Below are 17,301 nucleotides of genomic sequence, written 5' to 3' on the forward strand. Positions count from 1 at the left end.
ACCTTAGCCCCACAGTAAGTGCTTTCTACTAGCAGGGCAGAGTCAACACAGCTTAGGGACAGTGTCAATTTGTACTCTGGCTAACACCTCAGCAGTTTCTAAACAAACTTCAGCTCACCTTAATTATCTGTGGCTAGTACAGCAAGGATAATTAATTCGACTTCGCCAGATGGTTATCTGTCTGCCGTGATACTGCAGTAAAAATCCCTTTTCTCAATTTGTCAATAATTCAACCCAAACTGAGAGCTGAGCAAAATTTTGCAGTATGTCTATTTGTAGAATTGCATTTCTCCATTTCTAGTACAGTGGTACCTCGGGTTAAGAACTTAATTCGTTCTGGAGGTCTGTTCTTAACCTGAAACTGTTCTTAACCTGAGGTACCACTTTAGCTAATGGGGCCTCCTGCTGCCGCTGCATGATTTCTGTTCTCATCCTGAAGCAAAGATCTGAACCCGAGGTACTATTTCTGGGTTACTGGAGTCTATAACCTGAAGCATCTGTAACCTGAGCTACCACTGTAATATGTAGGCTCTTCACAGTCACCCACCTAAGGTCCAGAATAATTGTATTTAAATACATATGCAGACCCTCCAAGTGTCCCTATTTTCTAGGGACAACCCTGATTTAGGGAAGCTGTTCCGGTTTCTGATTTGATCCTGGAATGTCATGCTTTTCCTTAGGATGTCCATATTTTCATTGGAAAAATATTGGATGGTGTGGAATTATCCGACCCCCCCAAAGCCGTCTGAAGGCAATCTTGTATAGGGAAAGGTTGTTTTTTTTAAAGTTTAATGTTTTATTCTGTTTTTATATATGTTGGAAGCCGCCCAGAGTGGCTGGGGCAACCCAGTAAGATGTGTGGAGTATAAATGGCAAAATTATCATGGAATGTGACGTCCCTGTTTTCATCGGGGAAATGTTGGAAGGTATGACATATGTAGTTTTGTTTCCATGTTTTTACGCAATAGTGTTGGCATTTGTGAACACCTCTCTCAGGGGGAAAACAGCAAGCACACATGTAGAGCTGTCTCCATGGCATTTGTTCCGTGGCACAACCTCTTGGCACCTGTGCTAACAGTCCATGGGTTAAGGAGGCACAATACTTTCCTTGCCCCATGTGCTGGCAACCCACGCTAGGCCACTGATTTAATTTACTGGCCTCGGGTGATCAGCGGTCAGCAACCCAAGGCCCATGGGTCGGAAGCGGCCAGCGAAGGTCATTTGACCGGCCCACGACCTGCCCCTGAACTGAGCTGCCTGCTCGCGTTGCACTAAACTGGCGCAGCGCAGGGACTCGCTTCCGCAACACCGAAAATCGCGTTTGCGCATGCACAGGTGCTGAAAATCGCAGGAGCGCGCACTCTCACACGCGTGCGATCCGACCCATGGATAAACCTTGCTGACCCCTGCTTTTGTTGCTGACCTATGCCTGACTCAAGCCCTGAGACCTGCTTAGTTTCCACAAGGTGGCAGCATCAATTGACCTTGGACAACCTTTCTGGGTCCACAGGTAACATTTGCAAGCCAGAGGAAACTGTACTGGCCACTAAACAAACTCACACAATGCAACCAAGCACATGCCACAACCTGTTCTATTGGTTGCATCAGGATTCTTCTTCCAAGGGTCAGAGACAGGACACTGTGGATGCCAGAAAAAGCCTCTGTGGATTATGCTGGCAGCCCCTGCTTTAGACCATGCCCTGATATCTTTTTTGGTGGGGGAGGTGTACATTATCTTCTGTCCTGCCCCAGTATATAGATCTCTGTGCTCTTCTCTCAAGTTACATCTGGGCCTTTTCAGTGTTTCCAACGTTTCTGAAGTAAATTCCAACTTGCGTCATCTGAAAGTCTGATTGCTTTATGTTATCACTCTTGTCTCCGGTAACCAAGGAAAATATTCACAGACACCACACACTTGAGAGTCTAGACAGCAGTCATTTCCCAGAAACTACTTCCCCTGCAATGGTTTTCATTTGCGTCCGCACAACGCTTCCATAGTGCCCTCCTTTCTGTTACTCCCGCAGAATAGCCTCTGGTGCCTTAAAACTACATTTAACTTAACAGACACCAGTTTCTTTCCTTCTTCAAATTTTCTGTAACAAAAAGAGGCAACAATAATGCATTCAACTTTCATTACGTAATTGAGACAATCAGACCTTGAGAACAGGACATATGCAGTTGTAGGTTGCAAATTTAGAAGAAGATTGCACAATCCCCTTAACGCCTACATTTACAACAGAATATCTGAAATAATGATTCCTTCTTAAGGTGCAACCTGATAGGTTTGTGCCATGACAGATAGGAAAGTTACAGTGAACACACACCAGCCTTCCCCATCTTGTTGCTCATCCACCTCAGTGAAGTTAGGTAAAGGTAAAGGGACCCCTGACCATTAGGTCCAGTCGTGACTGACTCTGGGCTTGCAACACTCATCTCGCTTTATTGGCTGAGAGAGCCAGCATACAGCTTCTGGGTCATGTGGCCAGCATGACTAAGCCGCTTCTGGCGAACCAGAGCAGTGCATGGAAACGCCGTTTACCTTCCCGCCGGAGCTGTACCTATTTATCTACTTGCACTTTGACGTGCTTTTGAACTCCTAGATTGGGAGGAGCAGGGACTGAGCAACGGGAGCTCACCCCATCACGGGGATTCGAACCTCCGACCTTTTGATCAGCAAGTCCTAAACTCTGTGGTTTAACCCACAGCACCACCCGCGTCCCCTCGGTGAAATTATTGGACTCCAATTACCATAAGCTCCAGCCAGAATGATTGATGGCCAGGAATGATGGGCATTGTAGTTCATCATTTGGAGAACCACAGTTTCCCCAGCCCTAAGCAAACTATTGGAGAATCCTGGAGGTATTATCATTCCCTCCAAGGGACTGAAGATGGCATGCTTCTTGCTGCTGATGCCTTCCTTAAAAACAACAACTCTGTGAGCATAGGCTAGACAGAGAGTGTGCACAAGGTTGCACAATGCACATCAGGGGTAGAGCTGCACACAGGAAAAAACACTATAAATAAGTCAGAAATTAAATTGTTATAACAAAAGGAAAAAAACCCTCCGGAAATGGCAAATGTTTGCTCTCCAGCGCCCTCTGGTGTTGAGTGTTTATAATGCATTAAAAACACTGTTTTTTGACTAATGTAGCTGAGTCCAAAGCCAAAGTGGGAATTTTAACTCCCAGGTCTACGCTTACTGCTCTGAATGCTAGATCAGGGGCCTTCCAGGTGTTGTTGGGACTCCAACTCCCATCCACCCCAATCGGCATGGCCAATGCTTACAGATTTTTGAGAGCTGTCATCCAGCCACATCTGGGGGAATCACAGATTCCCCATCCTGGACCATACTCTCTCTGCTAGTTAAACGGTGAAAGTCTAACATCTGGCTACACATTTATTGTATCCTGCATACATTCAAGTAATAACATATGCAAACAAGGCTATAAATTTTATCTGGCATAATGTTTTTGACAAACCCATACAGGCAGCTGCTTTCTGTGTTTAGCAGACAGAAGTGCAGAGAGCATCCAGCCATTGTGAACAAGCATCCCTTGTTACAAATTCTAAGAGAGATTGCTAAACTCTGGTCACAATCCTTCTAGTTATGGGGAGAAATATTTAGCAACTGCCATATTTCTTTTCCTTTAATGATTGTAGTTACGGGGGCAGGGGGATCCTGACACATCAAATGTGACTTTTAGAAGGTTAAGTCCAGACCATAATACTTTAAAAAATATAATGTGGAGGGGATGGCATTCAATAATCATTCAATCTGCTTGAAAACCGACAAACAAGAGTGTCAATATCCAATGCCAACCAATTCGAAATCCTATTTTAGGATTTTTTTCAATTTTCATCACTATGCCTTCTCATCCCAACTAACTACCATGCTGCCTCGTCCTGGTTTTACCTCTAGTATGTGTTTGTACTATGGCTTGTGTACTTTTAATGTGAATTCAGAATAAAAGTGAAAGTTTATATTTAAAAGTTCAACCTTGTCGTGTAGGCCGGTGATATAGGCAGACCTAGAACAAGTCATGAACTCAGACTCTTAGACACATGAGCAGGGGCGGGGTGTGTATGTCAGCACTTACTGACTTAAATCGAGAAAAATATGATTGTAGGATTCCAGAGTCCACAAATCCTTTTAAATAAGTGTATTGATTATGTGTGTGTATGTATGTTACATATAAGACTCTGGACCTGCCTTCCTGGAGAGGCTAAACTGGCTCTCTCCTTGTTGTTCTGCTGGCAGGTGAAGACCTTCTTGTTAATTTTGGAAATTAACTGCATTTAATGAAATGGCTGGTGCTATGCTGTTTTTATTGTAATTATTTTCATGTTTTAAGTAGGTTTCATATACTGTATGTTTTTGTTTTAATTCTATCATTGTTTGATCGCCTTTTAATGTTTAATGTTTTTAGCAGTTCTTGTTTCTGTCTGTAAGCTACCTTGAGTCCCATCAGGGAGAAAGCTGGGGTAATAAAATAAAATAATAATAATAATAATAATAATAATAATTCCCTGGAGTTTTCATTAGAGGACCACTTCATTCGTTCCTCGGACAAGTGATTTTTGGCTTGTAATTTTGGAGGTAGTAATCATCGCTGTGTACATATTTTAAAAATAAACCAGAGTTTTGTTCAGTAAACGAGGAAGAACACCCTGCCCCCTTTTAACCACCCTTCCTCCCTGCCAAAACTCCCACCACCTACTAAAAACATTTGCCAGGTGGAAATTAGCTTGTTTGGTACTTGTTATGATGTTTGACATAATTATCAAAAAGCAAAATCAGCCCCAGTGTTTCTCCACTCACAATGCTGTCAATTAAAGATCTACAAGAATTATTACATACACAGACCTTGGGGGAAAACATTTTCTCCTTCACTATAAATCCTGACTCCACAGAGTTTTTTTTATTACTGTGCTGCATTTCTCCAGTTGCCTTCTGTGGTTTTTGCCAGCTTCTCCTCTTGGCTTCCATGTGGAATTTAAAAGGTTTCTTCTCCACCCCCAGCTTTTGAATAGCTGTGTCTGACATCAATGCCATGTCATGACATGAAGCGGACTAATAAAAGTTAGACTCCATTGGTTCATCTAGCTGAGTATTGCTTACTGACTGGCAGAAGCTCTCTATGGCTTTGGCCAGGGGACATTTTGTGGGTGAGCTTTAAGTTTTCTGTGTTATTTATGCATACCCTTCAACATTCCTCCAATGGAAATAGGGACGTCCTAAGGAAAAGCGGGATGGTTCTGGAATCAGATCAGAAACTGGTCTGGCTTCTGTAAACCCAGGACCATCCCTGGAAAATAGGGACACTTGGGAGGGTCTGTTATGTGATGGGTGCCGTCACCAGGTTGCTGCCATGTGCCAGGACTGGGAGTGCCCTACCGTGTCATCTGATGTCATCTTGGGACACCAGGTGCTTCAACACAATAGATTAGAAGCTTTCAAGTCTCCAGCTAAGCTTAGTGGCATGGAGAAGCTATGTAACTTCTCTGTGCCACCAAGGATTTCAGTTATGATAGGAAACAGCATGGCACATCTCTCTCGCCCTGATCTTGCCACTGTGATCCACATGACGGTCACCTTGTAGCTCACTCTACGTGGGGCTGCCCTTGAGACTGACCCAGAAACTCCAGCGGGTGCAGAATGCCGCGGCGAGACTCCTTACAGGGTCCTCGCTGCGAGATCACATTCACCCAATGCTATACCAGCTGCACTGGCTCCCGGTGGAGTACAGGATCAGGTTTAAGGTGCTGGTTTTAACCTTTAAAGCCCTATATGGCACAGGACCCTCATACCTACGGGACTGCCTCTCCTGGTATGTCCCATGGAGGACCTTACAGTCTTCAAACAAAACACCTTGGAGGTCCTGGGTCACAGGGAAGTTAGGCTGGCCTCAACCAGAGCCAGGGCTTTTTTGGCTGTGGCTCCAATCTGGTGGAACGCTCTGTCACAAGAGACTAGGGCCCTGCGGGACCTGACATTTTTCCACAGGGCCTGCAAGACAGAGCTGTTCCACCAAGCCTTTGGCCAGGGCACAGCCTGACCCCCTCCTTTGGCAATCCTCACAGAACTCTAGCCCAATGGTTGCCATTAATTTGATTTGAACTAATGTTATAATGAACTGATTTTATAATGTTGTATTATTTTACTGTTGTTAGCCGCTCTGAGCCCTGCTTTGACTGGGGAGGGTGGGATATAAATAAAATTTTATTATTATTATTGGACTGGTGCAAGTAAGTTAAGGGGGCTGTGCAATGTGTGAAAAAACTTGAGGGATGTTAATTTATCTGCAAGTTGTATGGAGAATAGGGTGCCGACTAGCTCATCTGATGCACCCAAATCTTCTCCACTGTTCTCCACTTGTTCCATGGCTACCCTACATCCCAGACTTGCACCTCATAACTCTCATCAAAATGAAGAACATAAAGAGAAGCTTTGCAGGATTTTCCATAGTGGCCAACAAAATGCCTCCAGAAAGCCCACAAGACGTGAAGGCAAATGGCTTCTTCCCATTCCCGCCCCTCTGCTAATTGAGACCTACTGCCTCTGAATACAAAAGATGTCTGTAGCCATCATGGCCAGTAGCTATCACAGTAAGCCCAACTCCACTCTCCTTCAGAGGAGGTGAATAATGCCTTCATTATTAATTCAAACTTAACTGAACCCCTTTGTGTCAATACCCAAGTCATAACCAACGACGGAGACAGAGGAGAATGACATCACATCAACTGGGGAGAAGAGATTGCAAAACATACAAACCATCATCAGTGTCATGGTTAGTGTGTTAAATTGCAATCCAGAAAAAGATTATATCACAATATATAGATTTTAGCTTTTAAATGAGTAGATCTGCAACATTTGTGAATGGATAGGGTTTTTACTTTAAAAAAAAAAATGCATGAGAATTTGTTTTAATTGTTGGAACCTGCCTGGGGACTTGAGGGCGAAGGGCAGGGAATTAATAACAGGCAATACGCCAGGTCAGTGATGGTAAATGTACAATACTTCAGTGATGTTGTATAAGCCACTGAGCCTGTTTGCAGTCCCTCATTTTCAGGAAACCATCTGGAGCACATTTCTGAGGTTTCAAGACAGGCTGACATGCCCGTGCTTTCTCCATAACTGTTAAGATTTAGAAATTCCTTTTAGAAGGATTCTCCAGGATTTATCAAGAATTGCTTGGGCACTTAAAACTCCTATGTGGAATGGCAGTATCCGTTCTTATTTGGGTCAGTTCTTGTTCCATCTTGCCCTAAATGAGTCCCCTAGAAAAAGAGTCAAGTTGTTGATGTTTAAAGCACCTCAACAGTGGCTGGAATGAAGTGTGTGTGAGGAGAGCATAAATTTTAAGAACCTAGCTACCCTCTGGACCTGAATCTCACATGTTCTGAATAGATAAATCCCTACTGAGGGAGAATATCCATTGCATTTTTGAAACAGAGAAACTCCTTGTCTCTACACCCATGATGATTTACAAAATACATTGAAGCCACCACCGTAATAAAACTGGAATCTTAACCAACATACCACTGATTCAAAGACGTTGGCAACATCCATTCTCAATGAAATACAAAACAGCTCACATATTTACTGAATCACCACAAGGAAAAGGCTGAGATGGGTTTCACTTGGGAGCACAATTCTTAATTTATGACCATAATCAGAGCCAGTTCTTCAGCAGCAGTTCCAAACCCCTTTTCATATCCTGCCATTTCACTATTAATGTCAGTTTATAAATTTATCCACTGACACTGCATCTACTGAGTGGGTCATCCTGACCAGGCAAAGTTCTAGAAGAACTATAGAGTGAGTTGGATACGGAATATTATTTTTTTTGGAAACAGGATGTTATTTTCTATTGTCTTTGAACTCTTCCCCAGGAAAATCTCAAACTGTTACATCTTTCAATACAAATTCTAGTTTTCACTTCCCATTCCACATGGTCTAACATCTCCCAACTACTTTGATAAAATTTCTGCTTGGGTAAACCATTAGTCTCTCAAATATAATCTAAACCTGAATTCCTATCTACCCGTCAACCTTTTTTTCTTTTCTTTTTTGCCCCCACAAGAACTGGGGTGTGGCAAATTGGAAAAGGGAGTGAGAGGTAAGATGGTGTGAGACCATGAATAGGCAGAAGGAACGGAATTATGGGACAGTGTGTTAACCACAACCACCAAGCTACTAGTTCCTAAGGAATGTTGACTTGATTTTTTTTTCCAGTGAGTCATTTCATCTTTATTCACAGATTATGTTTGTACACTCTCAGTTTCTGTAATATGCAGTAAAGTGAGTTAATCTGAGTGGATTTAGACACTACAGTATCATTACATTCTGCAGGAGTCAAAAGGTATGCCTTTCCCTTTAATAACATGTTAACAGAGGGTGCCTGGCGCTGCACAGCAATCTTCAGAAGCCAAAAAATATATTGTGTTTTTAAATGGATAGTGTAATTTGTGAGTTTGGACCTGATACACCAGACACCCTCAGGAACCCTCATGCCAAGTTTGGTGACAATAGCTGGATGAACCTATGCCAAAAAATTGTCAAAGTCATGTCTCAGCCCACCATCACTAAGTTGAAAAAATATGGAAAGACATAGATAGCAAGGCAGCAGTGAGATGTTTGTAAGCCTATTAAGATCCAAAAATGGGTCGAACATGCACATTTAACAATCTGTAGACTGAGTCAACACACGTTGCTCGATGCTTAGAACACTGAATTTTCAATAGTCAACTTAGCAAAAAACCCAAGGAAAGTCACCAGCACGTAATACAGTGTAGTGTTTATTGTATGTAATGGAAGGTACACTTGAATTTCAAAAATTTAAAACATATAAAAAGTGGTTAAAGGGCTAACATTTTATCAACATTTGATAAATGCATTAAGAACGTTTATTATACAGCAGGGTACAATGTAGTGTTAATGCCAACGGGGCACCATGGAAATTAGTCTTAAAAAAATTCCACTATGTAAGCTTTATACAAACAAAACCACTTGCTGCTGTTTAAGATTGTATGGAAGAGACTGCTGTCTAAGCAGTCTTACAACAATTTTTAATATTAGATAGCATCAGTCATTAATTTGGGTGAGTGTTTCAAAAAGAAAAAAAAAGTAGAAATGTTGTCATTCACAGAAATGCACATCCAAGTCTTGTTTCTGATAAGAACAATAGGTACAGATTGTAACTCTCCCTATATGAAATAATTTACACACAGATGAAAGCTAGGAACACTAAAATAATCACTAAATAGAGTTCTTCCTGGAAATAAACAAGCCATTATGATTCCTGCACGATTGGATATGGAAAAAAAACATAGTTGAAATAGTATTTCTCTTTTTAAACATAATTATGATTATTCTAAAATAAAAAGGGAAACAAATCAGCAAAATGTGCAACCTAAAATCAGCCAAGCTTATATTGTAGTACAACCATATTAAGAAACCACTGGTCAGAAATACAACTGCATTGGGAAAAAGTTTATAATCCACAAAACTCTTTGCCAGGCCATAAAGTAAAACAGCTCCACAGTTTACACAAGTAAAACTGAGGCAACATAGATGCGTGCTTAGGTTGTCTCCAGTTAAAGCAGATATTCAGGCAGATGATGTGACACTTTGTTTGTACACAGCATGGTATGCATTTCGGAGCAAGACATATGGAAAGCAAGACTCCAGAAGATCCATGGTCAGGAATGGAGACTCCTGGACGATCTAAAGTGAGAGAAGAGATCACATCAGAAACCTGGTAAGGAGTGGAAATCCCAATGCTGCTAAAATGAAAAGCTACCAGCAAGGAGCGGGGGAGGAGAAGGAAATGCAGAGAGGCTCAAAAGAGTAGGGTTCAAAAGCGTTTCATGATTTTTGTTTCTTAAAGTCATTTTTCTGCTATGCTGCCCAACAGTATTTTGACCATTTGTTGAATTCCACACAGAGTGCTTGTCAAAGCCTCTTTTACCTAGGATAAAACTTTTGGAACAATCACTGGAATGAGAGCTTACCATGTCTAGCAGTAGGTAAACAGATTCTCTGTTCCTTGTAGTGGTTTTGTCTGTCTCCTGACCGATTTTCAGTAGACTAGAGGATGCAAGCTAAAAAAAATCACAAATAGCAAGTAAGTTTTCTACTCATCTAAAGCCACTTTAAAAATCATCTTAATTTCCCGACACATGCAATTTCAGATATAAGATTTAACATGACATGATCTGTAATGTTAGATAATGCAATGGGGTTATGGATGTGGAGCATTCCACAACAATGAAATGAACAGGACAGACCAATTGTATAGCTCAATTTGTGTACTGGAATCCCTGATCAGACCAGTTATTCTGCAAGACAAAGTTCACACATGCTTGCAATATTGACTCAAATCCTTTACAGTCATTGTTGCAATCACTACCATATAGGAAAAGCCACCATAATGTTGTTGGCTTGAAATCAAAAGTTAAGGTTGTAAATGTTCATCGCAGTACAGCTGAAAGCCTTGGTGGAAATGAATGATTTCTAGAGCAGGTCAGCCCAAAATAAAAACTGTACATACAGCCAAGAATTCTTTGAGACGGTCTTCAATGCTTCCCTTGTGAATGGTAAATAAAGCTGCAGCAATCTGGTTGATTGCTTTGGCCAGGCAATGGATATTGTTGCAGTGACCTAAACAAAAACACATTTGTGATATTACTTTAGCTTCACTCACACTCTGAACATTTTAGCTGAATGGAACGTGTCGTTTGAATAGGAGCAGAGTTAAGTTTAGCAAGGGATTAACTTTCAAATATAATATGGATAATCTTCATTTAACAAGGAGGAAGTAAAGATCTCTACGAACCTTTTGAATGCAGTAAAAGACATTACACACAGGTCCTGCTATCTGCACACTCAATATCCAAAAAATTCACTTATCCACAATTGAAAAAAATATGCCCAAACCTCACGATATGCTCCACAGATTCACTTATTCAAACAGCCAACTTTCTTACTTCCTTTTTGTGTTTTTTTGTTGGTGGCAGCCATCTTTAGGCAGAAACCATGGAAAGATGGAGGGAGTGAGATCAGATGACTCAGAAAGCAGGAAAAATGAAACAAATCAGGGACAGGAGAGATTGGGCAAATCACCCCCCCCCCCATTGCATCTCTTTTGCTGATTGGCTGCAGCCATTTCAAGAAGAAACCATGGAGAGATGGAGGAAACAGAAGGGACAAATCTTGTATTAGAAATGTTTCCATAGGAAACAAGGGGAATCGTGGAATCATTATACCAACAATTGCATAACAAACAATTTCCAGGGAACTCATAAAGCGGGGCTACATTTATTCCAAAATCTGTTTCAAAGACTGATTTCTGGTTTTCTTCTTAATTTATCAGTTCCAAAGTTCTGTTCTGAAGACCTGAATCCTGCCAGGTGCAAATAGAACGGTGTGTGTATTCGAGTAAAGACGGGGCAACATGGTAACTAGCACAGGAATATGAGAATTATGAATGCTTCTAATGCAAATATCTAGTATGAAAACTAGTTTCAATATGACTTCCAAATAGTACTCAGCATTGTTCCTGTGCCCCCAAAAGCCTCCAGTCAAGTTTTAACATTTCCTAATCAATAGGACATTTATGTGCAACGGGTAGAACACATTCTTGGTAAGGATCCCTAGAACCAAAGTATGACTTGAGGTGAGAGATTTTTATTTCCTCTTTCAAAGCAACCATTGTGAGATATAAAATTGATGTACTATTCAACACCAAAAAAGACCAAACACCAATATCATAAAATGAAAGCAAATAAATATTCCAGATGAACATTTAATATAATTTCCCCCCTCCCCCCAGAACAAATTTTCACACCAGTTTGTCTGAATATTACCTTCAATGGCAGGACTGTATTGAGACATCACATTACTGGCCAAAGTTGGTAAGGAGACAGCCACAAAGACCATCAGAAGGCAGGCAATTTTATATTCTTCCTCTGGACTAATGTTTTCTGAAAATAAATACAAATTTAGGAGATCCATTATAACTGGATGGGTTCAAAACTCCTAAACTAATACTTCATCCATTCACAGCACTGGTAATTTTTCTGAGCCAAATTCTGTGTTATTTGGTTTGAGCTAACAAAGATCAGTACTTTAGAGTAGCTGGGGAAACCCAGTCAGATGGGCAGGGTAGAAATAAATTATTATTATTATTATTATTATTATTATTATTATTATTATTATTATTCCAATTCCACCAAGTGTGGCATAACCAATACTCTTCCATAACAGCTATCACTTTGTATAAACCAAGAGTATCTTGGTCGCACACCCCAACACATTTTCAGGGAAAGAAAACGAAACTTAAGAAAAATAGGATGCATTTTTTTAATTCCTAGAAGAAAATTTATCTAACAGCTATTCAAAGATTTTATAGCTCAAAGATTTTATAGGTTATTATAGTAACCTAATTATAGTAACCTAATGACAAATTGCAATTGCAATTAACTCCAGTGGTCAGCGAAGTTATTTCAGGCTTCCTTTTGAGAGTTGCCCAGAATGTTTGCACATAGGAACTAGCTCAGCATGGCCACCAACCGAGAGCTGTTCATAAATGAGTGCTACTCCTGTAAAGTAGTTTCTACACCAGTATTTCACATTCCTGGGCCAACTTGAATAAAATACTGGGGGGGGGGGGGAGGTAAGCCCCACCCCACATAACTGATCACATGACATGGCACATGCATACCACTGGAAAGGCAATTCCCACAAACTGGGGTGTGGGGGTGTGGCAAAGGGGCCTCGGCCCCTAGGAGTTGGCTCCTGGGGGCATGTGAGGGAGCCAGTCACTCATCAATAACAAAAGCATTTGCAGTCATTTCAATGTAGTATTATCACTATTAACCTTGAGAAATACTAAGAAAATGTAACTAGAGATCAGAGCTGCAACATTCAATCAAATACAAATGTAATTGTTAGATATTTAAGCTGACAAACCCTCAGTTTTGGCATCTTGGTTAAATTATGTGAAGCCATCCAAGTGTCTTGCAGAGTACATGTATATTTGGTACTCAATGTGCGCAAGTATAGTTTCTTTGACATCCTTCAGGTTTCTCCATTTAGAACAATATCAAAGCTTAGCATTACATGCAAACACAGCCAATACCCAAAAAGGTTATGCAGCCGCATACCTGATTTTTGGGAAGAAAGTGCTACAACCAGAGCAGGATCTATCTCACAAGGCAGTCCCGCAGCTGATGAGAGCTCATATACATTCATTGCAACCTGAGAGACAGAAAGGTACTGCAGAGTGAAAAAGGCCAGAATAATTTTGTGGAATTTGTCAGAGCAGACACTGTAAAATCTTTTCAGTGTTCACATTAAGTTACACATGAGAATGGAACCATGGAAGAACAGAAGCACCTTTGGTGGCAGCAATACACCTAGCTTATAGTGAAAAGCTCCATTAGCGCCACTTCTGCTAGCTGGCTGTCATCTCTCTCATGCCCCTCTGCCAAAAATTTGTATACTCTCCGAAACCATATTCAACAGCAACCTTTTAAGTTTCCAACAAGTTCTCAAACTGGACAAACAGAAAACTTTGTTAAGCCAAAGCATATAATGTATTAAATTAAAGCTGCCATACCGTGTCTACCAAGACTAGGTTCTGAGGCCTAAGGTGCAAAAGGGTTTCATAATCCATTAGGAGACTGGATGCTGATCAACTCAAAAACTAAATTGTTTGAAACGCTTTTTGAATTACCCCCTCTGAAATGCTGTGTCCTTTTTATTTTATGACTTGCTCCTTTAGTATAAACCAGTGACTCCCAGCAGTTTGCCAAAGAGAAATACTGGAATCATAACTAACCACAGAAGTATGAAGCTGTATTAATTTCATTTTAATGAGGTTTAGAGAAATATATACAAGTGCTACATCTGTCTATACATTCCTGCTTTTGGCATAATATACAATTTTAGAAAGAACTGAAAACAAACAAACCCCATTATTCTCACAAGCAATTACCTTCATATCTGTCTCTCTTGGAATGTGATCCTTAAAGTCTTCAATTGAACTTACAAGGAAAGGAATGTGATATGATAAGACCTAAGACAAAGAGGCATGCAACAAAATTGTTACTTTTGGCTACTGTATCTCCTAAGACAGCATGTTATGACTTTGTTGCATTTATTCTACCCTCTCCCCTCAGTTTATGCATTAAGAAGCCTGGAAGCATCATGCCAGAATCTTGCAGCAGGAGTGGAAAAACACCGGCTAACAAGAGTTTTGAATACTGCATTGCTTCGGGTCTAAAACAGCTGTACGTCAATTTCCTTTATTTTTTAAAAAAATAAAAAGTGAAATGGTAAAGGTTTGATTCTTTCAGCATACGTATGCAACACACTTAATTTCAATTAAGATTTGATTATTCGTATTTAGTGTTGCAATCCTTTCACCACAGCACAAGCAATCTGTGTTTTATTCAATCAATTGATCATTTATTGTATCTGACTAAAAGCCATTACAAATACATTTACAAAACCAGCAAATCCAATAAAACCTAATTAAGAAAGATCCAGAAGTAAGCAACCATTTACAATAAATTAAATTAATGAATCCCCTGCAAAATCTACAGCGTTGTCTTTTATGTGGCTAGCGTGAATACTTTTAGCGGCTTTTGCAAATAAAGCTGTTTTATATGGGACAAGTGGGTTGCAGTCAGGTAACAGCCAACGTATTTTCACTTTGGGGTTCTGTATCTGTAGCGGTGCCAACATCTGTTCCAAAAATTCTGGGGTTTTGATAGATCTGAGAATGGAGTATGTAATGGGGAGGAGCTTCTACTTCACCTACCCCACAGATACAGAATCTTAAATGCCTTGGAATGTGCTAGTATTTAGCGATTTAATCACTTTTTACTTTTACTTATCTATTCTTAGGCTTACATGTGCTTAAATGTGTAACACAAAAGTTATAATGCCAAATGCAGTACTTACATCTCTAAGAGCTTCTTGTGCCAATGACCGGAAAGATAAGATAACACCGATAATGGTCATCCTCTTCAAAACACTATCAACAGCTGGGGGGGGGGGAGGAGAAAATGTCAGGAACAAGAATGCTTTCTCTCTGCCCCTCCCTGTTTGATGTCTGTGGGAGATTGAGGCCATGCATAGTTGCCTCTCCACCAGCTTCAGTCTCTCTCTGTGTGTGTATGTGTGTGTGTGTGTGTGTCTGCGTGAGTCACGGCATCACCCAGTCATGGCATCTGCCACAGACAGACTAATATTAACAGCAAATTAAAGTGACCACTGCTGATTAAGCAACTTTTTTGGCACATTACTCATCATAAGGGGGGGGGGAGCATCAAAGGCACACCAGACTCACAATAATGTTTCTCATGTGGCACCAAAAGGCAGTTTTAGTTCCTTTACAAAAGTGCTCCAAAAGCTATTGAATAGTTCGTTCATCCACCAATTCACTCCTTGCTGGCTGAGCATTATGAGAATCTGGGAGAATGTGGCGACCAGCCGAAAGGAGCTCCTCAGTAGGCAACGTATCAGTTTTAAAACGTTTAGGTTATCTTTCCAAAATCAAAAGATTCTCTGAGGCAGACCGCACATTATAAGGCATAAATAGATGAAAAAGGCTACTAATGTGACTATATATATATATATATATATATATATGCATACATGAGTGGGGATGTATATGTATGTGGGTAGCTTTATATATATGCATCTGTAGGTTTGTGTCATGTATGTACGTTACAGCCTTAAAATGGAGACATTTATACAAAAGACAGCATGCACTTTTGGGGGCTGTAGCAGATGCTCCCCCACCAATTCCAGTGCTTCAAGCTATATGCAGATTCCCAGTTAGGAGCATAAACTAAAACAGCACTACTTGCTAGTTACTTACACGACAATCTTTTGAAGAGTGCTGCCATCTGATCTGGTTTATCAAAACTGGTCCTCATTTGCGTTAGCACTTCAACGTTCTCTACCACAAGTTTCTAAGACGAAGCAAGATCTCAGGTCAGGCATAGATCTGAGTATAGTAACAAGCGGGTGCTTTAGGACATTTCAGCGTGGCAAGCAGGAAGCAGAGCTCATGAAATCCAGATGTTCCCATTATCTGACTAGTTATACTAAGTAAGGCCCAGCTATGCACCAAACAAAAAGCATACAGTGTGATAATAAAGGCTCTCTTCTGTTCCACAAAGCACTTATAGCTCCAGTCAACTCATTAAACTTGAGCAGGGCTGCTGTAGAATAATGGAATTATTACAGTTTGAATGTCTCTTGCACAATGTGCAATGAAAACAACATGGGGCTGAGACACAATTTGCATACGATTTGCCATTCTTAGTTCCTCTTTAGGATTTCCCTTCCATATGTTTTCATGTGGATGATTATCTCTCACAAGGTAAAGAAGGGGCACACACTTTCTGTGACTGGTCTAGACTAATCTCCTAATCATTGTCTCAACTCTATGATCAAAACCTTCTCTCCCTCCACCCTGAGCGAGTTTACATTTATTCATTGTAAACTAAGGGCAGGCAACTGAAAGCCCGAGTTCAATGCAGCACTTAGGAGTTTCTCAGTCTGGCCCATCCCAAAGGGATTTCTCTTCCCTTTCAAGAGCTGCAAGCTGGTGATAGGTGGGCCACCCCTTCTCTCCCCCCCCCCCATTCTACTACCCTCTTCTCTGTATCTCTCCCTCCTTGTCCAACAGGCTCGTGGAGGATGGACAGCTTGCTCTGGCTGAACACCTGAATTAATCACTTGCCAAGCGCATTCCTCTCCCTACTCACTCCATTTGTTTTGGCTTCTTCCCCTATCCTTCCCCCAACTCCCTATCCTTTTCGCTGGACTCCCCTAACCACATAAAATTAGGCCAAGGAGCACATGTTTATTATCCCTGCTGACCAAAGCTAGAGACACTTCCCCATTTCCTGATGCTTTCTGTTAGTAGAAGCTAAACTATAAGCTAATTCAGAGACCCCCAAACCAAGGTCATCTCTTCTGGAGAAGCAGCATACAGGAACACAAGTAATGACTGAAGTTTTGCACCAGGACAGCAAGGAACAAACAAACTATGTGCTGCTATGAGGCTCATGCACATTAAAAAAAAAAGTCAAAGAAATAGAATGCATATGAGCAGATCCAAAGATCTTCCCCAGTATTTCTGTGCAGTGTTTAGACATATATATTGTTTAAAAAGTCACTCCAACCAATGGCACATCATAACAAGAGACTTTTTTGTGTGAGGAGAATTGAAACGCCTGTTTGCAGTATGTCATGAGTGTTCCTCATTCAAAGGGAAA

General features: G+C 40.9%; 1 protein-coding gene across 4 annotated transcripts in view; it reads right to left on the minus strand.

Moving 5' to 3' along the window:
* Positions 1–8,783: 8,783 nt before the first annotated feature.
* The window catches only part of NCKAP1 (NCK associated protein 1), a 47,593-nt gene continuing 39,075 nt past the window's right edge, over positions 8,784–17,301 (minus strand). For all 4 annotated transcript variants that reach the window (XM_083406644.1, XM_083406643.1, XM_083406642.1 and 1 more), the window contains exons 25-32: positions 15,894–15,987; positions 14,972–15,054; positions 14,001–14,081; positions 13,168–13,261; positions 11,869–11,985; positions 10,554–10,663; positions 10,015–10,104; positions 8,784–9,727 (exon numbers count right to left, since the gene is read on the minus strand). In XM_083406644.1, coding sequence (XP_083262770.1) covers positions 9,611–9,727; positions 10,015–10,104; positions 10,554–10,663; positions 11,869–11,985; positions 13,168–13,261; positions 14,001–14,081; positions 14,972–15,054; positions 15,894–15,987 — 786 coding nt within the window. In that variant the 3' untranslated portion in view covers positions 8,784–9,610. The remainder of the gene's footprint in view (positions 9,728–10,014; positions 10,105–10,553; positions 10,664–11,868; positions 11,986–13,167; positions 13,262–14,000; positions 14,082–14,971; positions 15,055–15,893; positions 15,988–17,301) is intronic.

The sequence above is a fragment of the Podarcis tiliguerta genome (genome assembly GCF_965153285.1).
Source record: "Podarcis tiliguerta genome assembly, chromosome: 1".
Lineage (NCBI taxonomy): Eukaryota > Metazoa > Chordata > Lepidosauria > Squamata > Lacertidae > Podarcis > Podarcis tiliguerta.